Source organism: Panthera tigris, chromosome B2 (genome assembly GCF_018350195.1).
Source record: "Panthera tigris isolate Pti1 chromosome B2, P.tigris_Pti1_mat1.1, whole genome shotgun sequence".
NCBI lineage: Eukaryota > Metazoa > Chordata > Mammalia > Carnivora > Felidae > Panthera > Panthera tigris.
Window position 1 is genome coordinate 69478674 of NC_056664.1, and position 25736 is coordinate 69504409.

At 38.1% G+C, this 25736-nt stretch overlaps 1 protein-coding gene across 1 annotated transcript in view; it reads left to right on the top strand.

The window, feature by feature from the left end:
* MEI4 (meiotic double-stranded break formation protein 4) overlaps positions 1-25736 on the top strand; it is a 210589-nt gene that overhangs the window by 53471 nt on the left and 131382 nt on the right. Inside the window, exon 3 of the mRNA XM_042986699.1 lies at positions 7514-8049. Coding sequence (XP_042842633.1) covers positions 7514-8049 — 536 coding nt within the window. The remainder of the gene's footprint in view (positions 1-7513; positions 8050-25736) is intronic.

Genomic DNA, 25736 nt, shown 5'->3' on the forward strand with positions numbered 1-25736 from the left:
AGGCAATGTACTGTCAAGTAGTTCTGGACCAAGCTGACACATAAACACACTGTTTGTTTCATGAGCCTGATGCAGTGGATACAATTCTGTTAAGCCCAATCATTCCATTAGCTTGTCATTTCATGCATTTGACATTGCCGTCTCTCTTGGTGCATTCAAAACTGGAATTATGGTGCCAACTGCTACAGTGGGCTCAAACCAAACTGCACGCATTTTTTTGGTCAGCATTTCTCAAATATGCTTTTTAGTATGCCAAAATACATCCTTCCAAAGGTGGAAGACATTTTTTTTTTCATTTTTTTCTTCCACATTTTTATTTAAATTCAAGTTGGTTAACATATAGTATAATATTGGTTTCAGGAGTAGAATTTAGTGATTCATCCCTTACATGAAACACCCAGTGCTCATGGTAACAAGTGAAACACCATCATTTCAGAATTGCGTGGTACTTTAAAATAGCATTTTCTATTTGACCACCAGGTGGCGTAAACACTACTTTTAAGTTCAATTCCTCAGTACGTGTGAGTGACTGTTAATACTAAGAAGTCCTAGTCGGTAGTGACAAGTTCTGTGTGTCTGTGATGACATTTCAGTACATTTGAAGAGATGCTACTTCATTTCTCTTTTTGTTAATATGTATTAAACAAGTATTCACCCACCAACTATGTAGGAGGGCAGGCATCAAGCAACAGAAATTCCTAGATTAGTAAACTCTGTCTGCCCTCAGGACTCTCTCCCTTCCAACAGGGAGTCACTCATATACTCAGAACAAGTTGATGAATGCAGTGATAGAAGTATGTTTATGGTACATGATAGCCCAGATGGGGAGTGATTTTCATCTGCTCTGGGCAGAGCAGGGAAGGTTTCACAGAGAACTGGAATCAGGGTTTAAAGAATCAGTCCATCTCTGGGTTATAGCATAAGAACACACCATGTAGTGGGAACAACTTGTGCAAATGCATAGTTGTATGAATTAGCATGGTGTGTGTTCTGGTAAACTGTGAGGGCTCACTTTTACTTACACATAAATAAGAGTGAGAATGGAGGCAAGGTTGGAAAAGTAAGCAGGGCCACACAGTAAAAGGCTTTGTGGGCCAAACTGAGGATCCTTTTTCTTTTCTTTTCTTTTCTTTTCTTTTCTTTTCTTTTCTTTTTTTTTTTTTTTTTTTTTTTTTTTTTAAAGAGAGAAAGAGAGCAGGGGAGAGGGGCAGAGGGAGAGAGAGAGAAAATGTCAAGCAGACTCATGGAGCTTGATCCCACAACCCTGGGATCATGACCTGAGGTGAAATCAAGAGTCAGATGCTCAACTGACTGACACACCCAGGTGCTCCAAATCTTGAAGGATTCTATCTGGTAAAAGGAAGCCTTTGGAAGGTTTTAAGGATGACAATCCTGTGATCAAACTAGTATTTCAGCAGGGTGACTGTCAGGTTCAGAATATGGCCTAGAAGAGGACAGAACCAGAGGTAGGTAGATCACTTAGGCAAGAGTATTTCAGTAATCAGTGAAAGAGATGATGATGTTGTGAGCTAGAGCAAGGGAGAGGACCAGGGAAGGACAGGTTCACATGTATAATGATTGTTAATTTTATGTGTCAACTTTACTGGGTCACCTAGTGCCCAGATATTTGGTCAGATATTATTCCGGATGGGTCTGTACAGGTGTTTCTGGATGAACTTAACATTTGAGTAGACTGAGTAAAGCAGACCACCTACCCTAGTGTGGATGGACTTCATCCAATCAGATGAACTCACGAAGAGAACAAAAAGGCTGAGTGAAAGTGTATTCCTTCTTCCTGATTGCCTTTGAGCTGGGAATTGGTCTTTCTTGCCTTTGAACTTGACCTGAAACATTGACTCTTCTTGGGGCTGGAGCCTGCTGGCTTTTAGACTGGAACTTACACTGTCATCTCTCCTTTGTAGGCCTTTGTAGTTGCACTGGAACTATAATACCATTGGTCTCCTAGGTCTCCAGCTGGTTGACTGCAGATCTTGGGATTTCTCAGCCTCCATAATTGCATGAGCCAATGCTTTATAAGAAATCTCTTTTCTTCCTATCTCTTTGTATATAAATTCTATTGGTTCCATTTCTCTGGAGAGTCCTGACTAATACAGGTACAGAAGGTAGAATCAGCGTAATGTGGTATTTCACTGTATGTGGAGGGTGGAAGAGAGTTGCCAAGGGTGATTCCTCATTTGGGCCTTATGGCTGGAGGAATAGTCTTGCTATTGGCTGAGATTGGCAGCATGCAGTATGAACAAGAATTGTATGTTTATGTGTGCAGTGTATGAAGATGATCTGTACAGCTGTATAAATAGAAAGTTCATGGGATTTTCAAGCTGTACAGAAAAATATGCCTTTTATACAGTTGGTTCTGTGGGTCTAATTTTACTTTATTTTATTTTATTTTTTAAGTTTTATTTTATTTATTTTGACAAAGAGAGAGAGAGAGAATGGGAGCAGGGAGGGGCAAAGGGAATCCCAAGCAGGCTCGGCACTAACAGTGCAGAGCCCGATACGAGGCTTGAACTCAGGAACCGTGAGATCATGACCTGAGCTGAAACCAAGAGTGAGACACCTAACTGACTGGGCCATGCAGGTGCCCCTCTATGGTGTAATTTTATAAGTGATGCAAGAATCGATGTGGATGTGAAAAATTGGGAGGCTGCAGAAAATACATTTGATTCAGGGGTGGGCATTTCTGGGGTAGGCTGTGTAGCAGGAGGGCACCAGCTCTATTTGGTTGAGCATGCTGGAGATCCACTCTTAAATGGTAAGCGGGGTTAGGATGGAATTTAATAACTGAAAGAAGATGGAAGAGACAAGGGCCCCATAAAATGGAATTGAAAGTCTTTGAGGTCCAGAATAGAAGAGGGACTACAGGATATTTTAGACAGAATCTGTAGTTTTAGTTGGTATCTTATTTTATGTACTTTGACATCTGATGTCATACGTTAGCATAATTTAGATTCTTGGTGCGTATTATCATTTAATAACAATGGGTAGTATTTCTGAGCACTTAATATGTGCTGGACTCTGCTCGATTAGGATGTGTGTGCACATTCTTTATTATCTCTTTCAATCTAATGACGCACATGTTGGTTGGATCATATCAAATGACTTGGAGAGAAATTACAGCCCTCTGTCCCTTCAGCCCAATAACAAATTAAGAGAGAAGCGTTATTTGATTTCTGCTTCACCTTAGTCCCTCCTGAAAAAAACAGGAATTACAGAAAGTTGCAGTAAGTAGCAGGGCTTCATCTTCTCTTTTCTCCTTTGGGTCTGATGCTTTGTTAGTCCAATTTCGAGATTTATTTTGAGAAAAGTTATCCAAGCAAAATGAGTAGCATCTGAGTAGCATGAGTTATGTAAGGCTCCTTTAAGGAGGTATGTACAGAAGCTGGTGTGGGGACACAGGGACCCTTTTGGTGTGGTTAGAAGTGATTGGACTTGGAACGGAGTAATTGGTTTTGCTTATCCCTCGGTGGCTTTTCTTAGACCTCTTAATCAAGTTGAGCCTGCGTTTCCTTATTGCTAAATTAGGGATAATAATAACACATGTTCAAAAGTTGTTTGAAACAACAATCGAATTATTATCATGAAACTGCTTTGTAAAGTGAAATGTGGATATAAGATTCTTGTATTCATTTTGACAAAGTGACTTTAATACTGTTAAGTCTACATTTCATAAAATCTCACTGTGGCCCTCTCTTGAGGAGTTTGTGCATTCCTTTTGGGCACTGAAAGAACATTCCTCTCTGTGTGGTTTTCTGCATTGGTGTCTCCAATATATGCCCTCATCAGCCTTTTCTGAACAGCCAGGAAGAATGACGGTCAGTTTGTGCATTTCTATGCCCGTAGCACATGCATGGGTAGAACCACTCCCTGCAAATATGTACCTATCAGCACATGAAAGAGATGAGACAGAGTGGTTGTGACTTGCCAGAAGGTGCACCACTGCGGAGTAAAAAGCAGAAATAAAACAGTGTTTTGCTTCCCGGTATAGTTGTTAGGCGAATTCATTTTATGTCTTCCCTGAAATCATCACCCATGAAGTTCATTCAGCTTACTTGATGGAAAATTGAGTAGGTTCATAAAATATTTAAATTTGTGTTCATTTTCTTAGTAAAGAACCATTTTGAATTCCAGAAAAAATATAATCTACCTAAATAATTACTGTCATCCCCACCCTTTACTTTTGTGAAGAGTGAGAAGTCATTTCAAATATTTATTCTTGCTCATAAGATAAAGAAACTGTTGGCTTAAAACAAGCAGACTGTGTGCCTGTTTTAGTATAGAAATAGCCACACATAGTTAAAAGTTTTGCTGGTAGTTTACTGTTTGGGTTATGACCACATTTTTGGTTATAGTAGGCACTTGTTAATGGAATGAAGTCTAAATTAAAGCCTGATCTTCCGATTTTGCTTCATCATCACCTTCTAATTGTATTGAAGGACGAAAGAGCAACAAATCAAGTAGATTTCTAAATCTAAGGTGGGAGGGTAGATTTTCCTTTTATTATTCTTCCCATGCCCTGTTCAATGAGTCTCTCCCTGTCTTTAACTTTAAAAGATTACTATTAGGCGAGATCTCTTTTAACTTCCTGTATGCTAGGGGTTTCTTTCTTTTCTTTTGTTTTCTTTCTCATCCCTATACATTCTCATTCTCTTTCCTTCAGCCTCAGAAGAAAATAAATAAACAAAATTTCTCCATCACTAAGCACAACCCATTCACTGGGGTCTTTGACTCTGTCTCCCTTTGCCTTTCCCAGGGCCAAGCCCCACCTGGCTTTTTTTTTTTTTTCTTTAATGTTTGTTTATTTTTGAGAGAGAGAGAGAGAGAGAGAGACAGAGAGACAGAGAGAGAGAGAGAGAGAGAGAGCGTGCAAGCAGGGGAGGGGCAGAGAGAGAGAGAGAGAGAGAGAGAGACAGAATCCAAAGTAGGCTCCAGGCTGTGAGCTGTCAGCACAGAGCCCAAAGCAGGGCTTGAACTCATGAACCGTGAGATCTTGACCTGAGCTGAAGTCAGACACTTAACCAAGTGAACCACCCAGGCACCCCACCTGAATTTTTAATTTTTTCTCATATCTCCAGATTTTGCTTCTGTGTTATTTTTTCTTCTTCTTAGCCTGTTAATTGCTTGAGTTTCTCCCAATTTGACATACAACATTTGCCTGTAATTACTCTCCCATTTTATACTCTACTGATACAACTCCTCAGAAGCCTTGGCTTTTCTTCTCAGACTTTCTGCCCAGTCACTCCCATTGCACTCTGGCCTCTGGCCCACCACCCTGACTGGCCAGAGTTTCTGTGGATACAATCACTGGTGATTTTCTAATGAGTGATTCCAGCATATTTTTTTCAGCTTTTTGTTTTATGGACTTTTATACTATATGTAATTCTTCTTCTTGAAACTTTTTCCTTGACTTTCATAACACAATCACTTTTTAATGTTTATTTATTTATTTTTGAGAGAGAGAGAATGCAAGTGGCAAGGGAGTCCCAAGCAGACTCTGCACTGTCAGTACAGAGCCCGATGTGGGGCTCAAATTCATGAACCCTGAGATCATGACCTGAGATAAAATCAAGAATCGGACACTGAAGTGACTAAGTCACCCGGGCACCCCCATAACAAAATCATTTTTATTATTCCTTTTGTACCTCTTTAATTGTTCCTTCTCTGTCTTCTTAGTAATTGTGTTATTTTTCTTTACTCAGCCCTCAAATATTGATACTCCTCAGTGTCCTTCTTTGATCTTGTAGTCACTGCTCATACTCTGTCCAAGTGATCATAACCATTTTCATAACTGCAGATATCACCTACACACTGATGACTCCTGAAATGTATTTTTAGTCTAGACCTGTTCCCCACCTATAGGCTCATGTGGCCAATTTCCAGGTGACTCTCTTTGCCTAGACTTCCTCCAGTTGCTTCACAGTTTACAAGACCAAACCTGAACTCTCATGATTTCTCCTAAGCCAGGTTTTTTGTTTGTATTTTTACCATTTCAGTTAGTAACACTGTCCTCTCCCCAGCCACCTGAGTCAGAAACAAAAGATGCATTTATTCCTACTCCCACTTCATTGTGCATATCCAGCCAAACCGCTGGCTTCTAGGTTCTAGTTTGAGGTTTTGTATTTCTTTCCCTAGTCAGTTCCTCCCTTTCTCTTCCACAGCAACTGCTTGGTTCATTTCTTTAGTCATTGGCTATTAGGACTAATAGAGGTGCCTTTTAACTGGTTCTTCAGTGTCATTGTGTCCTCCTCAAATCTGCCCTTCATACAGCCAACAGAGTGAGTGATCCGTGAAATGAAAAATAACACCATTTCACTTTTCTGCATTACCATTTAGTGTCCCATTCCTTCTTTCCTTGCTGGCAGCAATATTTCCCAAACTTGGCTTCATAGACATATGCATGTGCTTTAGAATGTTCAATGAGAATTTCTCAATTTTGCATGTATATTTTACTGATAATCATTTTACAGATGATAACCTTATTTGTGCTTATGATGACATCTCTGTAAAAGAATGACCTAAAATTACTAAGTTAGCTTTAACTGCAGTATTTCTCAGCCAACGTCAGAAGATTCTAGTGTTTTATGACATACTTTCAAGGATCTATGAACTCTAGTTCTATCTATCCATCTGTTTATCTCTCCATACAGATATGGGTATACTTGAATAATTATAAGTACGTATATATATAGAAGTTGCTTATAGATACTGATTTTTGTATATCAGGTATATGTGTGGATGTGTATATAATTTTTCCAAAGGGGTCTTACATAATTCAAGTTTGAATTACACTCACTCTACCTATAAATTCTAAGGTCCTTAATATGTGTTTTAAGATTTTTTATGACCTGACCTCTACATATTTATTTTAGTATCTTGCCTTATATTTTTCTGTAAAGGAGTATCAAACCACTTGTTGGTCCTTATACACACAGTGCTTGTCTTTTCCTTCTTAAATCTGTGCTTTAGGTCTTACCCCTTTGGTATATGGAATTCTCTTCCTGCATTTCCCTAACTTTTCACTTTGACCTCCTACTTATGCTTTATAAATTAGTTCCACTATCTCCTCTTCCAGGATGCACTGATCCAACAGGGTGTGCTGTTCAGTGGTCCTCCTGTTTTCATAGTGCCCTGAGTAAATCTCTATCTCTGGATACACCATATTGCTTTGTAGTTACCTCCTTCAGGTCTTGTGGTTTCTTCTCTGTATCTTTCAAGCATGGCACATAGTTGAATGAGAGATAGTGACCTGAAAATATATGGGGGAATCACCTTTGATTTCTATTAGTAAAGAGAAAGATCTTTCTATGGTCAGCTTAAGCAATTTCTGTCACAGTTTTTCTTCTATTTGATTTTTTTACACCCCTGGTTTTTAAATGCTTAATATGTATCTGCATGCTTCATTTAGTATTTTAAGTTAGGAAAATCAATGTCTAGTGTTTATATGAAGAAATTTTAGCAATAGAAAGATAACGCTTCTAATCTTTTCTGTTTCCAGGAGACCCATCTTCCCAATTTCAAGCTCAGGAACCTAGCAGTTCTGAAAATACATTAAATCTGCTGGAAGATTCTGGGTGTGATTTATCAAATGAGCAGAGAAGTGAACCTTCAGAGATGTCCCAGAATTTTGTGGAGAGCTGCACCCCACACCCCCCTCTACCACTCCCCATTGTGAGAAGACATTGTGCCACTCTGGAAAACCCTCTGTCTTCCCACATGCAATTCTTGCAACATCTACTTGAACTGAAGAACTTGACAGAATCAGGGAGTCTGAAAACAGACTTAAGCCACTTTGAAAATGACTTTTCCACAGTATCTCATTCTGTTTGTCAGTTGCTGGATGGCCTGATCGCTTTTTACCGTAAACCCAAATTTCCTTTTTCGAGCTTTTGGACAGAAGCTGTTAATACTTTAGCTGGACTGATCAGTGATTGTAACTTATCTAATCATATTCTTAAAAAGTGTTCCAAGAAGTTGGAAGAATTTGAGAAAACCCTACTACAGGTTATTTTAAGGAGCAACCATATAAATCGGGTAAGTATAAAATATCTTCTATTCATGAATAATATGTCCGTATTTTTTGTGAACATTCCCATTGGATAATATCAATTGCTGTCCCTTAGACTTGTGGCTCAGAGTCTCCAGGTAAGACCTTCTTTTGCAGCCATCTGCAGCTCTTACCCATTGTCCTGTCCCCTTCTCTGGCCTCTGATTGCTAAAGCATCATTCTCTACCTAGGTGCCTACTTCCAGCTTGCACATCACTACTTTGAGTTATATGCCTTGTTTTTTATTGGTATCCTTGAGTTATTATCTTCTTTTGTTTCCCCCTGCCTACATTTACTTCCTATTGCTCAAAAAATCTCAATATTTTTCAGAAAACCACTAGCACTTACGGTTTCCCAATCTATAACTTCTCTTGAGTGTTAAATTCCTCATGATGGATTACCTGTACTGTATTGAATTTGTTCTTTTTCTGGCATTGACTAGCAGATGCCTGGAGGTCAAAGAATATTTTTCTCTTCTTTTAGAAATTTCATTGTAAGTGGTATAATACCTCATGGACCCTCTGCAGTTGTGGATTCAGTGAGCAAATCAGCTGAAGTACATATAATATATGGATTTATTATGTTTTTTCTTATTTATTTAACAAAGCTTAGTAAGGTTGACTCAGAGATTCTTTTTTCACAAGTGACATTGAGGTAACCTGACATCGTTTTGTGGTTTGGCTCTTGAGACATAATGGATGGTTTCTTTTTTGTATTACTTCCTATCTTTCTTCCTATCTGATCCTTTATTTGGGAAACTCCAAATGCATTTTAATCCTTCTAATTGACTACTAAAAATACCACAGAGGAGACTAAAAGGTCTATCTAACTTACTAACTGTATTTCACTGTAGGAAGAAAGTTGTTAGACCTTGTTTCTTCTGATACATCATTGTCAAGTGTTTGTCCTCAGTGCCATTATCTGAATGTTGTACAGTGTAGACTTTACCTGAATTTTTAAGACACTGACAAAATTTGAACTAGTTGTCACCTAATTGTTGCACATACATCTGTTTTTTTCGTCTCTGTTAATGTATGATTTGACCAATATTATAGAAAACTTGACAATTAAGCTTTTGGCATTTGTGAAAGATACTGAATTTTCTGTCTGGCAAACTAAATTTTTTTTCTACCTGATATGGTCAATCAGGAATTAAATATCAGATTTTTCATAGTAGTATCTGAGGTATATAGTCTGTTTCTTAACCATTAATAAATATCTCATACTTAATATTTCTTAATATATTGTTGCATTCTTTTAAAACTACTTTAAGCAGGTTTTATATTGACTTGGAACCTTCCAGATATTGGAAGGAATTGATTCTTTATCAATTACCAGATGATGCGTGAGTATTTTTTTCAGTCTAGTCTTTCACTTAAGGATTAGACTACACAAGAGTAGCCTTGGGACTTGTATGGAGGGAAAGGAGTATGTAGAAGAATCTTGTGATGGTACAGATGGATCTGAAGAATATTTTCTATACCATTTGTCATGGTTCCAGCTGTTGTTGAATAGTTGGTCTGCAGTGGGGGAGTGAGTGAATGAATGGCTTTGGTATTTTTTTTTTTTTTGAGAGGTAGTTGTTGTATTTAGAGAAAGTAGAATCATAAAATTGCTCACTGCATTTGCAATTAGGATGATAGCTTATACATAAGTTTTAATGACACTGTCTCTGTTTTTTTTTCTTACCAGTAAAAGCTTCTTAGATAAAACCATTCAAACTTCTGTTGTCATTATTGCAGTCATCATCATCGTCCAGATATGTTCATAAAGCTTCTTTATTAGAAAAAATGACTAATGATTGCTCTTAAAAATGCTTTTTTTTTGTCTTTTTTAGTTTGAAGAAAGAATATATTCTGATGTGAAATCTAGATAGCTCCTATCATTGCATTTTTTCACTGATACTATTTTAGATTGATTAAAACAAAAAAAAATAGTTCAGAAAAAATTTTGCTTTTTGGAAAAAACCTGTTCCCATAGATTGGAAGTGTTTAAGTTGTATTGCTTAGAAATTCGAGCCCTGCTATCGATTTTGTTAAAGTAAACTTCTGTTTGGGCAGTGTGATAGGAAATAAGAAAAGTTGTGGTATGAATAGAGTCTGACAGAGGGATTTCATGTGTTTACAGTTCATCTATAGCCAGGTTTTAAATAAAATATGTATCTTTTACATGCTCTCAATACATATAGTAGTAAAATTATTCTGACCATAGCTTAGTTTTTCTTTAGTGATCAATAAGAAGCTGCTATCTTTCAAAATCTTGAGGTTATTATCGTGAATGTCACTTATGTTGGGGCTATATATACTCAAGAGATAGGAGGTTGAAATGAGACACCATGGAAATTGTCTTGAATAATTCCCTAATATTAGCTTGGTTGAAATTATTAGTAAGTTTGGGGTAAATATATGTGATTTGTGGTTTTTCAGATTAGGATAAATCCTATTTATTTTTGTGCTATTTTGTGCTATAATATATACTATATTTAATAACAAATGTTTAGGAATTGTTATCTTAGTGCTAAGCCTGCATCATATTTTTAGGATAACCACTAGTGTGGGACTAGAAGGTGTAATTCACAATGACATATCTGACAGGTACAGAAGATATGTATCTTGAAACCAGATGGCTTACAGAGGTCTGCAGTAGGCTTGCTCTAGGGGTTCTGGGAAGCAGTCTTGACTTAACTTGTCTTCTACTTATAGGCCCCAGCATGGCAAGTACCTCTCACTTGCATACTTGCCTTGGGGTCAGGAATGTGTGCCTGTGAGGTATTTAATGCCCTTTGCTTGACTGATAGCCTGACCTTTCCTATATTTCCAGACCCCAAAATGTGTTTATTTCTACTATTAGGTATTTCTTCCACTTATTTTTTCACAGGCCAGGATACTATCATAGAAGTTTAACAACAGAATGCTTATGATTCTATTTAGATTTAGCAATGGTCTCTTTGTCTTAAATTTCCTTTGTTTTGAAAGATGGGAAAGATTATATTAAGGTAAATATCAAAATGTATAGTTATCTTTGAGTTTTCAGGTACTTAGCATTTATTGCTAAATCTTAGAGGTATAATAGTGAATTACCTAGAAAACTTTGTCTTCAATTTCTTATTTCTTAAACCATAAAACAACTCTTGGACATATTAGCTGTGAAATTGAAAAAAAAATAAAACAATTTACTGCCAAGTAGATATTAAATTAGAATCTTTCACATGTATAGTAGGCAGAATAATGGTCTGCCAAAGATGTCCACATCCTAATCCCTGCCTGGAATTTGTGAATCTTTTATGTTGCATGATGGGTTGGGGGTAGGGGATTAAGGTTGCTGACCTTGGGATGAGATTAGCTTGGATATCCGTGTGTGCCAAATACTTACACGGGTTTTTGTAAGTGAAAGAGGGAAGCAGGAGAGTCGTCCAGGTGGGAGAGGAATTTGAAGATGCTGACTTTAAAGATGGCAGAAGGGGCCATGAGCCTAGAAATGCAGGTTGGACAAGGCAAGTAGATGAATTCGTCTTGAGAGCCTCCACAAGGAATGCAGGCCTGGCAACACCTTCACTTCGGCCCAGTGAGACGCACTTCAGACTTCTGACTTCCAGAACTGTGGCTGAATAAATTTGTGTTGTGTTAAGCACTAAGACTGTGGTAGTTTGATACAGCAGCAATAGGAAATAATACACTAGGTTTAATATTTTTACAGTGTTTTCACATCCATCATGTCATTATATATTTATACAATAACTCTGTGAGATGGGCATCATTGCCATTTGTTAGATAAGAAAAATGAGGCTTAGAGAGATTTGCCCAAGGCCACCAAGCTGGTTAGCACTGTGAACGCTAACACCTAGTATGAGATTTGAATGTGGCCGTGCTTTCCCTCTTCATTCTCCCTCCTCAAAACCCTCAAATTTGGTAAAATTGACCCAGATTCTAGGATATATGCAGATATTGCTTGTATAATCCCCCACTCCAGCTCCTTAGTGCACTGCTCAGAGACCAGAACTGCCAGATCTTTACTTCTGTTCTACCACCATTTACACCTCTTTTTTAAAAAAATAAAAGTCTTACACTACTATTTCTTAGGTCATTCATTCACTCGTTCATTTTTGTTTATTTTTTAGTGAGCTCTGTGCCCAATGTGGTGCTCAAACTCACAATCCTGAGATCAAGAGTTGCACGCTATACCTAGTGAGCCAGCCAGGAACCATGGTTATTTTATTTTTTATCTGTTCACTTTGTATCATGGAAGGTAAAAATTTGTGTCTTATGTCACTGCCCTCCTCTACCTACTCTCCAAGCATAGGTTTCGTTAAATCAGTATTACATATTTGTATTAAGTATGTAATTTTATTAGCACTGAGACATATAATACAGAATGATTTCATTTCCTTTTTGTACAACTTTTTTTTTAAAGATAATAGCTTAGAATAATTTCCCCTCCTATTTGCTTAGTTTTCTATGTACCCATAATTGATTCTTCTTTCAAATACTTTGCTAGGATTGTAAACATCCTCTTAGTGTGGCCAAACAAAGTAAGCCATTTATCAATTTGATCTTTTATTTTTAAAGAAACACCTTCTGGAGCCCTCCATCTTCCTGTTCTAATCTGGGCCGATGCTCCTGTGCCTGCTGCTCGGCGTTACTCTAGGGACTCCTTTTCCTTTAATCACCACCTGGAATTCCTTCTGCTGCTTTCTTGTGTCCTGTCTTGTCGTCTCTGGATGTCATCTATTACTTTTCTTGGTCTATAACTTCATTTAGTGATGCCCATTCTTTAAGAGCTGACTTAGAATGGGTTCATGGGATATAATCTTAAAATATTTGTTTACTTCAAATGTTGTATTCCAACTTCAAACTTTATTAATGGATTAGGATAGATTTCCAGGTTGGAAATCATTTTTCCATATATTTTAAGACATTTTTCTACTAACTTTTAGATTCCCGTGTTGCTGAGAATTCCAATGTAATTGTGATTTTAATTCCTTGAATGTGATTTAGTCCGCACCATCATGTACCCCCAGAAGCATTTAGCATCTCTCTTATTCTAACTTTGTTTTGTGACTATGGGATGGTGTACCTCAGTGTGGGTCTTTTAAAATTCTTCTTCTTGAGTCCTTAGTAAGTCCTTGAATCTGGGATTTTATCCTTTGGTTCTGAATTTTTTTTAAGTTTTTTCTCATATAGTTCTGTCCTCTCTGTTCCCTTTCTCTAGAACACCTCTTGGTCTAATCCCCTAAATTTCTTTTCTCTTTTATTATACTGTTTATTCTTTTTAATTTTTGTTTTTTTCCTGGGAGATTTCCTCCACTTTTTCTTTCTAGCCAACTATTGAAATTTTTATTTCTGCTGAAATATTTTTAGTTTCTAGGAGTTCTTATTCTCTTGATTGTTCCTTTTGATGGCCTCCAGTTCTTGTTTTATATCAATAAGATATAAAATGTTTATATTTTCTTAGCTCCCTGCTTTGCCTCTATTTTCTTCTAGTCTTGATTTCTGTATCTCAGTTGATATAATCTTCATTTTTAAGGGTTTTATGGTGCCTTGAGCGAATCTGGAAAGATGGGTTAGACGTGAGATGGCCACCTGACAGATAAGTTGTAGAAGTGTGCTGAGTGGTATGGAAGCTGCTTGGGAAGAGCCAGTGAGGCAAGAGAAAGCCTGGAGAGCCCTGGAACGGCCACAGGTTTCATTTGGGAAAGAGTAGAACTCAGTAATGAATGAGCCTAATGTGATGGAGAAGGGCCAGGTCATTAAGGCTCTTGTATGTTTTGTTAAATATTTGAGTGTCTTGAGGTGTACAATTAAATATTGCATGCATAATTTTGTATATAGAAGCATGTGCTCTTTTTCCTAGGAAGGTGCTTATAGTTTTTATACGATTCTGAAAGGATATTGTGATCCTCAAAATAAACATCTCGGAAATCATTTGGACTGATTGGCACACTTTGCTGAAATGAATCGTTTCTTCTCATCCAGTTCTACCCAATTTTCAAAACATGGCTCAAATCTTATTTACTCATAAATTATTTCTTATCAATCTGATCCAAAAATGGGCCTCTCTTCTAAACTTCTGTAGTGATTATTATCTACAATATTCACTTTTCAATTTGCCACATGCTGTCTTATTTTGGCTTATCTGATATGACTTGGTTTTAAAAAATATTTACTTTTCAAATGTGTTCATCACAGAGATTAATAACTTAGGTTAGAATCCCCAACTTTTGTTAGTTGTCACCTTACAAGTTAACTAACCTCAAGTTCCACATCTACAAATGGAGATAATAAATATGATTACCTCCTAGTGATGAAGTTTTGGGGTGATTGGGGGGTGGTCCAGAGCCAACGACCAAGAAAGAATTCTTAAAGACATCTTTGGTGCAAAAAGGTGATTTTATTAAAGCATGGGGACAGGACCTGTGGGCAGGAAGAGATGCACTGGGGTCACGAGGGGTAACTCATTATATACCCTCAGGTTGGGAGGGGGTCAGGGATAGAGGAAGTCTCTAAGGAATTTTGGAAGCAAGGTTTCCGGGACCTTGAGGAGCTAGCTGTTGCTATGGAAATGCCATTTATTACCGTTTAATAAAACCTCAGTCACAAGACCCTTCAGATGCATATTGGGGGGCCATAAGTTTGGAATAAGATTACCAGCATATATCTTGGGGGCAGTTAAGATAAAGGAAGCAGACTTACAGGATCCTCGAGGTTGGGATAGTGTTAAACTAAGATTCTCTTTTGCCTCCAGCAAAGTGTCATCATCGAGGAAGCTGAGCTCCTAGAGGGAGGTCATTTTGCCCATCTCAAGAGCTTGTCAGTGTGCTGTAGGCAGTAAGGGAATTTAATTTTTCATTTGCCTTAGTTTCCCACGTTACCATGGCAACACTTAAACCCCTTTCTTTTGTTCTTGGGTAGCCAGGAGTGTCCGAGAACTATCACACATATTCCACCTGGGGGTCCTGGTGTATGCTGTTAGCCAGTATTTTGCCCTCAGCTTGCCCCATGCTCCCTCATCACAGCGCCCCCCCCAAATGAGGTATTTTTTGAAATGAAAATAAGACAAAGTAAATGACAAGTAATACTTCATAGGTCCTCATACCTTTAAATACCATCTTCTGACTTTTGGTCAAATTTTTGTGTATGGCACCTCCCTTATGGCAGCTCTGTGTTATTGGCACTATAATAGCATTCCTGAAGCACCTCTGTGTACCAGATAGCTGGTATCATCTTGTGATGTCACTATCCAGCCCCAGTCACAGCTGCCCACTGACGAGCTTAGTAGGCATCACGGGCTTTTTTTCTATTTTAATTACAGAAAATCCATTGTAAATGGACTATTTGAGTGTCATGGTTTCACTTATCCTTTGCACCAATCCCTTCCTGTAGAGCTCCGTTGGGTTGGATCTCTTATCTTGTAGTTGATTTTGTAGGATTTTGTAGTCGACAAGTCCCTCTTAGACTGCCATATTTACTTAGATCACCAGTGATGTGGCCTTCAGGAAGTATATGGGTAAATCTGAAGATACAGTTCCTGAAATCAAATGTATTGTTCACCAGTGTGTACCTCTTAGTTGTATCTTAAAGCTCATTCATGCCACAATTGTATCAACCTGCAGAACCTATTAACTTTTAATTCTGTTCCAGTAGCAATATTTGTTATTGATTTCTCTGCTGTGAGTTAGGACATCATTTTAGTAATGACATAGGCTTTTGCTCCTGCGCTGAGTTTTCCAAAGAGCCTTATGTTCTGCTGCTTTTGTTTTTGTCATAGGTGTTCATCAGTTTCTTGAAGTTTGCCTCGAGGATTTTTAAGGCTGCTCACAGTTTGTTTTGTTTTAGGATATTCCTGGGGAAATAAAAGTGGAATTGAATGTTGAGGCCCCATGCTTGATCTCATCTTTGTGCAGAGCTGTATTTAAATTAAAAAATAATAAAGAAGGAAAAATCTGGGCTAACATTCCTACAGCTGTACTTTATTTTTTTATGAATATAATTTATTGTAAAGTTGACTTACGTACAGCACCCAGTGCTCATCCCAACAAGTGCCCTCCTTAATGCCAATCACCCATTTTCCCCTCTCCCCCACCCCTGCATCCACCCTTAGTTTGTTCTCTGTATTTAATAGTCTCTTATGGTTTGCCTCCCTTCCTCTCTGTTTGTAACTATTTTTTTCCCCTTCCCTTCCGCCATGGTCTTCTGTTCACTTTCTCAACATCCACATATGAGTGAAAACATATGATATCTGTCCTTCTCTGACTTATTTCACTCAGCATAAACCTTCTAGTTCCATCCACTTTGCTGCAAACAGCATGATTTCATTCTTTCTCATTGCCAAGTAGTATTCCATTGAATATATAAACCACATCTTCTTTATTCATTCATCAGTTGGACATTTAGGTTCTTTCCATAATTTGGCTATTGTTGAAAGCAACTACAGCTGTACTCTAATAAGCATTTACTGAAACAAGTTGTATCATAAACTCAAACACAAATCTTAATACTTACTTTGATCACTGCATCAGTGTATAAATCAAACAGTTTTTGGATTTTCAGAACAGTGTTTCTGACCACTTTCAGTGCTGATGCAGAGGAAGGAACAATAGAGCAGAACTTGGTTCTTTCAAGGTATACTTTATAATCCAACATCTCTTCCTGAGATAATTAACAGCAGTCTACCTTCATATTATACTTTATGGTTTTTAAAGCACTTTTATCTGGAGTTTATTATTTGTTCAGGCAACAACTTTGTGTCATGGGTATTAATACTATCTTCAGTTTATAGATGAAAAAATTGAGGGCAGGCAGGTTAAAGGACTCACTTAAAGTACTTAATTAACCGGTCATGGAAGACCTGGGTCTCAAACCTATGTATGTGACTACAGATACCTCCCTCATTCTTCTATATCTTATTTCCATATTAATTTATTTTTCAATTTTTACATATTTTGAGGGGAGAGCAAGAGCGAGCGAGCAAGCAGCAAACAGAGAAGGGGCAGAGAGAGAAGGAAAGAATCCCAAGCAGGTTCTATGCTGTCAGCACGGAACCCCACATGAGGTTCAATCCCATGAACAGTGAGATAGTGACCAAAATCAAGCCACTAACTGAGCCACCTAGGTGCCCCTCCATCTTAATTAAAAAAAAAAAAAAATTCCATACTTTTGTCCCAAATGCAAAAGAAATGAATTGACTTCAGTTTATGGGTTAAAAATGTTAGAAATCAAAGACCTTACCAATATGTCTCACAATTTTATAATGAGAATATGTATAGTTTGTTTGGGTAAGTTGCTGCATTTTATTTAGTACAGTGATTTATGTTTACAGAAAGCATAAAAGAAAAAAAACTATGACTGTGTATTACATTGTAGGATCACCTGTTCCTTGTTTTCATTTTCTTTTTTGGCTATAAATAACATATCTGTTGAAAACTTTATAGCCACATATAGATTCTAGTTTCTAATCGAATATAAACTTTGTGGTTTTGGTTATGTCTACATAAAGATAAAAATGTTTTCCTCTCTGCTTTAACAATATTGTGAAATACATTTTAAATTTTCTTGAAGCTTTATAAATGAGATTTTGAAGCTATCATTTAGTTCAGTTTCTCCATTGAGTTCAGAATCTGCTTAAAGTAACTCCCCTCCCTGCTCTGCCCATAGTTATCAATACTTTTAGGAGTTGGAAAAACTTAATACATAGCTATCAGATGTGAGGCCTGGAAAAATCAAACATTTCTGAGAACATGAAATTGCTTCTCATTTATTTATAGGCATAATGGTTTTAAAGCAGAACATTTTGAGCATACAGAGATTAACCATTAACCCACTTACTCTTTTATTCCATGGTGCTGTTCCAGGGCTAGGTCTCTAAAATGAAACATGGGACTCTTCTCATGTGCTGGGTACTGTCACAGATGCTGGATATAGTCTGGTAGACTAATGAGTCCCTGCCAAGGGTAACTAATAATCCAGATGGCCATTGAATAAATGAACAAGTGATGTAAACTGATGTAAAAATTAACAGGATACAATGGGAGAGAATAAAAGAATAGACATAATTTAGATTGGTGATATTTGTGAGGTTTCACGGAGGAAGTAGCTTTCAAATAGAAGGAACAGAGGTTTGGAGTAAGGGCTCTCAAGACAGTGGTCATAACGTGTGCTACTGAGACAGGATGTATTTGAGTAATTTATTTTTTTAACATTTTTTAATATTTATTTCTTTTTGAGAGACAGAAACAGAGCATGAGCAGGAGAGGGGCAGAGAGAGACAGAGACACAGACTCCAGAGGAGGTCCAGGCTCTGAGCTGTCAGCGCAGAGCCCGACGCAGGGCTCCAACTCACAAGCTGTGAGATCATGACCTGAGCCGAAGTTAGATGCTTACCCAACTGAGCCACCCAGGCACCCCTGTTTGAGTAATTTCTTGAAGCGAGGCGGTGTGCTCAGGTTGAGAAAGCGAAAGGCAGAGAACTGCATAATGAGTAGAAAAATACGGATTGTAATGGATTGGTAAGGTGCCTGCTGTATTAATTTCTTAGGACTTTTGAAACAAGTTACCACAAACTTGATGGCTTTTAAAACAGTAAAATTTATTCTCTTACAATTCTAGTGGCCAGAAATATGAAAAAAAGGTGTTGACCTGATCATATGCTTCCAGAGATGCTAGGAGAGAATTGCTTCCTTGCCTCTTTCAGCTTCTGGTGGCTGCTAGCATTTCTTGGCTTGTGGCTGCATCTCTGTTTTTAATTCATACTGCCTTTTCTACTCTGTGTCTAATCTCCCTATGCCTTTGTCTTCTAAGGATATTTATAAAGGCATTTAGGAACTATATAAACAACCCAGAATTATCTCTTCATTTCCAGATCCTTATCCTAATTGCCTCCGCAAAGACCCTTTTCCTTTTACCTTTTTACCTAAATAATATGGTTAACATTCACAGGTTCCAGGGACTTGATGTGAATATCTTCTGGGGACTATTTTTCAGCCTACCTCACCTACACAGCATTCATTTTCACTCTTACCCTTTGAGAGAGGGAGACACAGAATCTGGAGCAGGCTCCAGGCTCTGAGCTGTCAGCACAGAGTCTGACATGGGGCTCGAATTCACGAATTGTGAGATTATGATGTAAGCTGAAGTCAGACGCTTAACTGACTGAGCCACCCAGACGCCCCCCGAAAAAGCAGGTTATCATAAGGATGGATGCAGAGTGGGTTGGCAGGCTGGCCACAGGTAGCTGTGGGGTCAGGGGGTCAGGGTATTTTCTCATCCCCTCATGGTTTTTCTTTTTAAGTTATATGGGTGTTACTCCACTGATGAGCTTCTTTAGCGACCTTGTAATTTTGGCTTATTGTTTATCTGTCTTTGTATCATGACCTTTCAGTTCCCTCATGCTTAAAACCAAGTTAAGGGCCTAGCACATCTCCTGGTATATTATAGTCTAATTGAATTAAATAATTCTAATATATATTCTTTGTATTGAATAAGTGAATTAATGAGTGAGTAGCTAATGTTCCCTCTGTTAAAAATGTTTATCAAGAGCATCATGCTAGAATCACCAAACATGTTCCTGTAAGTCTCACATATGAAGATAAATACTTTTACATAAAATTTACTTTTAAAATAAGGTACATCCTGGTGAAATTAATCCATTAGTCAAATGTATATACTGACACTGTATCTCCAGATTGCTTTTTTATAAAGCTAAACAGACATTTCCTTCCTTTACTTTGCTTTTTTTTGAATGCCTATGATTTGCCCACATCAGTGTAGTTAGATTTCCCAAATATTGTGTGCTGTTCTCTCTTACAACACATGAATGCTTACTCCTATATATATTAAAACCTTGCTGCTCAAAATGTAGTCCAGGGCCCAGCCATGCCATGTGACATCATCTGGGAGCTTGTTAGAAATGCAAAACCTGAGACCCCTATCTCAGATTTCCAGAGTCTGATTTTGTATTTTAACAAGATCCCCAAGTAATTCAGATACATGTTAAAGTTTGAGGAACACTGCATTAAAAGACAAATTTTGATTCTAGTTCCCCACTAATTAAGGCCTGCCTTTATTGAGTTCTTGCTGAGTGCTTTGCAGAGATCAATTCACTTAATCCTTGTAACAACCCAGAAAAGTATTTATTTTTTTATTATCCTTCTTTTACAGAGGGAGAAATTGACACATAAAGAGGTAAAATCACTTCTCTGTGAGCACAGGTAGGCACACCCTGGATCTAACACAGGCAGTCCTACTCAAGAGGCTCCCTTCTCCAGCAAAACAGTAGCTACCTTCATAAAGCTATGATTTCCTTACTGCCAGCTCCTGCTAGCCCAGACCTTGTGTATTCCACTGGGGTGGCATCTGTCTTTCAAGCTCAGAGAATCTCTTTCTCCCCCACACCCTAACTGTAAAAATCTCTTGGAAGAATATTTGCCTTCTCTCTGCCCTGGTTACTGGAGGGTTTAAAGCCACATTCAGGGATTGTGTCTGTTGTGTGTCAGCCCTGAGGAGGCACGGGCCACTGGGGAAGACTCACAATGGATGGAAAGACAGGAATGTTATGAATGCCATCTGGATTCTGATATGTGGAATTCCTTTGGGAAATAAAAGTCGAACAGTTAGGATTAAGGGAAAGATGAGAGAAGAGGGGAATCACCCTGGGTCCCTTTTGGTCTAGGCACCCTAAACAATGAAGATAGGTGAATCTTCAGTATCAGCTTAGGACATCATGTGAATTTAAAGATAAGGAAAGGATATCCATCTCAGAAAAAATATTTTCTTCATTTACTCAGGTTTTAAAGCAGCTTTATTGAGTGATGAAATACACTGCACATAACACAAACAATTTGATAAATTTTCATCTACTCAGTTTTGTCTGATTTTTTTTCCCATGGGAGACAAACACTGTTATACTACAGAATGCAAAGATGAAACTCTGTGGGAGAGTTTACACCACTATGATTGAGATTTTGGCCAAATGACACAGTACGGAACTTTTTTTTTTTTTTTTTAAATCCGAGGGTTTTTGTTTTTGTTTTTGTTTTAAACTTTTATTCATCTTTGAGAGACAGAGAGAGACAGAGCATTAGCGGGGGAAGGGGCAGAGAGAGGGAGACGTGATCCTAACAGGCTCCAGGCTCCAAGCTGTCAGCACGGAGCCTGACGCGGGGCTCGAACTCACAAACTGTGAGATCATGACCTGAGCTAAAGTCAGACGCTGAATCAACTGAGCCACCCAGGCGCCCATAATAGGGAACTTCATATTTTTGGAAGGTGAGGATTTCTTCCAAACTAAGAAGGCATTTTGAGATTGAAAAAGAAATCACCAACTCCATACTGTGTGCATAGAGTTTAATTCATGGTTAACTTAGTAAAAAGAGGGTCAGGCAGAGGATGATATGGACAGCTCCACAGCTATTCTTTTTTTTTTTTTTAATTTTAATTTTTTAATTTTTTTTAACATTTATTTTTGAGACAGAGAGAGACAGAGCATGAACGGGGGAGGGTCAGAGAGAGGGAGACACAGAATCTGAAACAGGCTCCAGGCTCTGAGCTGTCAGCACAGAGCCCGACGCGGGGCTCGAACTCACTGACCGCGAGATCATGACCTGAGCCGAAGTCGGATGCTAAACCAACTGAGCCACCCAGGCGCCCCGCTCCACAGCTATTCTATGCAAAGTCCAGATCTTATTCTACAGACTTTATAGAGTGAAGGGATGTGAAGGAGGGCATTGTAGTGAGATCAGAGCACTCACATGCACTTTTTCAAAGGGTCTGCATGCACCTAATTGACAGCTAACATTTAATAGATCTTGTGGTGCTATCTGTGCATCAGGAGGGGGAAAGACTATGTTATCTATAACAGAGTCATGGGAGGCCAAAACAACCCTCCTCCATATTCTGGTCTTGGCAGACATTTATTATACCAGGTATGTATATTAATCTCCAAGGGGCCCGGAACATGTAGCTCCAAGAGGAGTCATCAAGTGGACATGAACAAGATGGAGGCCAACTATGGAATCAGTATTGTCAGCACTGCTACAGTTATTTATATACATTACAAATGAGCACCACAATAAGTCTCATCATCATCTGTCACCATATACAGTTTTAACAGTATCACTGAATATATGCCCTGTGCTGCACGTTAATCACCATATCTTATTTAATTTTAAAACTGTAAGATTGTACCTTTTAATCACCTTACCTGTTCCATCCATCCTCCCTGCCTTCCGGCAACCATTAGTTTGTTTTCTGTACCTATGAGCCTATTTCTGTTATGTTTTGTTTGTCTCTTTGTTTTGTTTTTTAGATTCTACATTTAAGTGAATGTACTTGTCTCTGTCGGACTCATTTCACTTATCATAATACCCTTAGGTCTGCTATGTTGCGAATAGCAAGATTTCATTCTTTTTTAAGGCTAGGGAATATTCCATATATATACACCACATTTTTATTCATCTATCAGTGGACACTTAGGTTGCTTCTATATCTTGGCTATTGTAAAAAACGCTGCAGTAAACATAGGGGTGCATATATCTTTTAAAATTACTATTTTTGTTTTCTTTGGATTAATATCCAGAAGTGGTATTGCTGGATTATATGGTAATTCTATTTCTGATTTTTAAAGTAAACCCCATAATATTTTCTATAGAGGCTGCATCAACTTACATTTCTACCAACAAGGCAGAAGGGTTCCCTTTTCTCCATGTCCTTGACAACATTTATTACTTCTTTTCTTTTTGATAATAGCTATTCTGACAGGTTTGAGGTGATATCCCATTGTGGTTTTGATTTGCATTTTGCCAATGATTAGTGATGTTGAGCATCTTCTTTATATGCCTGTTGGCCATCTATTATGTTGTCTTGTTAAACTGACCCTTTGTAATTATATAATGCCTACTTTGTCTTTTGTTTCAGTCTTTGCTTTAAAGTCCATTTTGTTTTATATAAGTATTGCTACCCCAACTTTCTTTTGACTTCTGTTTGCATGGAATATCTGTTTCCATATCTTTACTTTCAGTCTGTATGTATCTTTAGATATGAAGTGAGTCTCTTATAGTCAGCATATAAAAGAATCTTGTTTTTTTAATTCATTCAGCCATCCTATATTTTGATTAGAGAATTTGGTCAGTGTACATTAAAATAATTATTGATGGGTATGTACTTTGCCATTTTGTTAATTGTTTTCTGGTTGTCTTTGTTGTTCTCTATTTCTTTCTTCTTATCTTGCTCTTTTGTGGTTTGATGCCTTTCTTTAGCATATCTATTTGTGTATCTATTGTAGGTTTTTGTTTGTGTTTACTGTGAACTTCATATATAACAACATATATGGCAGTCTGTTTTAAGTTGATGGCAATTTAACTGTGAATGTATTCTAAAAACGCTTTCCCTACATACCTCCTTTAGTTTTATGTTTTTGATATCACATTTCCCATATTATTGTGTATTCCTACCTAATTATTGTAGTTATAATTAGTTTTACTACTTTTGTCTTTTAACCTTCACATTAGTTTTGTAAGTGGTTGATCCATTATCTTTATTATATAATTGCCTTTGCCACTGAGATTTTTTTCTTTGAAATATTTTCTTATTTCTAGTTATGGCCTTTTCTTTTACACTTAAAAAAGTTCCTTTAACATTTACCATAAGACCAGTTTATTGGTGATGAACTCCTTTAGGCTTTGTTTGTCTGAGAAACTCTCTCAAATTCTGAATTATAACCTTGACAGGTCGAGTATTCTTGGTTGTATTTTCCTTCAGTATTTTGAATATATCCTGCCACTCACTTCTGGCCTGCAGTTTCTGCTGAAAAATCAGCTGACAGCCTTACAGGGGTTCCCTTGTACATAAGTAGTTGTTTTTTCTCTTTCTTGCTTCTTTAAGATTCTCCTTTTATCTTTAACTTTTAACATTTAATTATAATATGTCTTGGTGTGGATCTTTTGGGGTTCATCTTGTTTGGGATTCTCTGGCTTTTCTGGACATGGATGTATGTTTTCTTTTCCAGGCTAGGGAAATTTTCAGCCATCATTTCTTCAAGTCAATTTTGTGCCCCCTTTCTCTCTCTCTTCTCCTCCTGAGACTCCTATAATATGAATATTAGTACACTTGGTATAGCCAGAGGTCCTATCTTCATTTTTTATCATGAACATTTTTTATAATAAACTATTGTCATTTTTTTTTAATTATTTCTTTTCTTTTGGCTGTTCTGACTGGGTGATGTCCACTACCCTGTCTGCCAGATTGCCTATCCATTCTTCTGTGTCCTCTAATCTGCTGTTGATTCACTCTGGTGTATTTTTCATTTCATTTATTGTATTCTTCAGCTGTTATTGATAATGTCTTATATTTTCTATCTATTAGTTGAAATTCTCTGTGTTTATTTATTCTTCTCCCAAGTTTTGTAAGCATCTTTATGACCCTTACTCTGAACTCCTTATCAGATTGCTTATTTCTATCTCATTAAGTTCTTTTTCTGAGACTTTGTCTTGCTCCTTTGTTTGGAATATATTCCTCTGTGACTTTATTTTGCCTCTGTTTTTTTTTTTCTATGTATTAGGCAAATCGGCTACCTCTCCCTGTCTTAAAGAAATAGCCTTGTGTAGGAGATAACCTCTGGAGCCAGAAGCACGGTACTTCCTGGCCACCAAGCTATGTGCTCAAGGGTTGTACCCTGTGTGAGCTGTGTGCACCTGCCTGTTATTGCATGGTGCTGGTTAGAGCTCTTTCCCCAGCTTGGCTTTCTGGAGTGCCATGGCTGCTGCTTTTATTGTGGAGGTGGACAGGTCTCTCTCTGCTGCCCAGCTGTGTGGGGTTCCATGGCCACCCTAGCAGCTGTGACAATGGACAGGGCTCTCCCCCTGCCTGGCTGGCTAGGGTTGTGGCATGAGGCAGGCTTCTCAGTGGGGGCATGCCTGCCAACATCAGAAGGTTAGAATGAGAGTTCCAAGATGTTGCCCACCAACTTCAGCACCAGCAGGGTAGAATGTTTTTGCAAAACTGGCACCCAACAGTGTCATTTTCCCCAGAGAGTCTTCAGCAGTTCCCTGCCTCTCCTGCAGATGCTCCAGGGTTAGCTGGTGGGTCTCCTTTACCTGTATTCTGGGTGTTTTTCCAGCTGGTGGTTTATTACTTGGTTCTGGGGCAAAGGAGACCTTGTACTAGCCCTTTTAATACAAAGTGCTCCATTCCCTAAAGCTCTGTGGTTTTCTTGAACACAATCCCTGTTTAGTTTTCAAAGCCTGACATTTTGGGGCCTTGTCTTTCCTATACATGATCTAAGGGTTGGAGTATGTGTTGTGGAGTTTCAACCCTTGCTCCTCAGGGAGAAGTTCCATGTCTTTGAGATCCTTTCCAGTTATAGATAGACACTGCTGTGGTGGGGTTTTTCTTTTTTGGTGAGGCCTTGTCTCCAAAACTCCTACCTGGCTCAGTGATACCATTTTATCCTTTGTTGTGGAAGTTGTTCATCCAGTTTTCAGGGCTTTTTCTGAGGAAATCATTCCATATGTAGATGTTTATTTGTTGTGCCCAGGGGACGAGGTGAGCTTAGGATCCTCCTATACCAGCGTCTTGAACCCTCCTACCTGAAAACCTCCTATCTGTTTTGATAAGAGAAGAGGTCTAGAAGAAAGAAGTCACAGACGGCCTTCAAGGGGAAAGGGAAGTATACAGATGAGATTTAG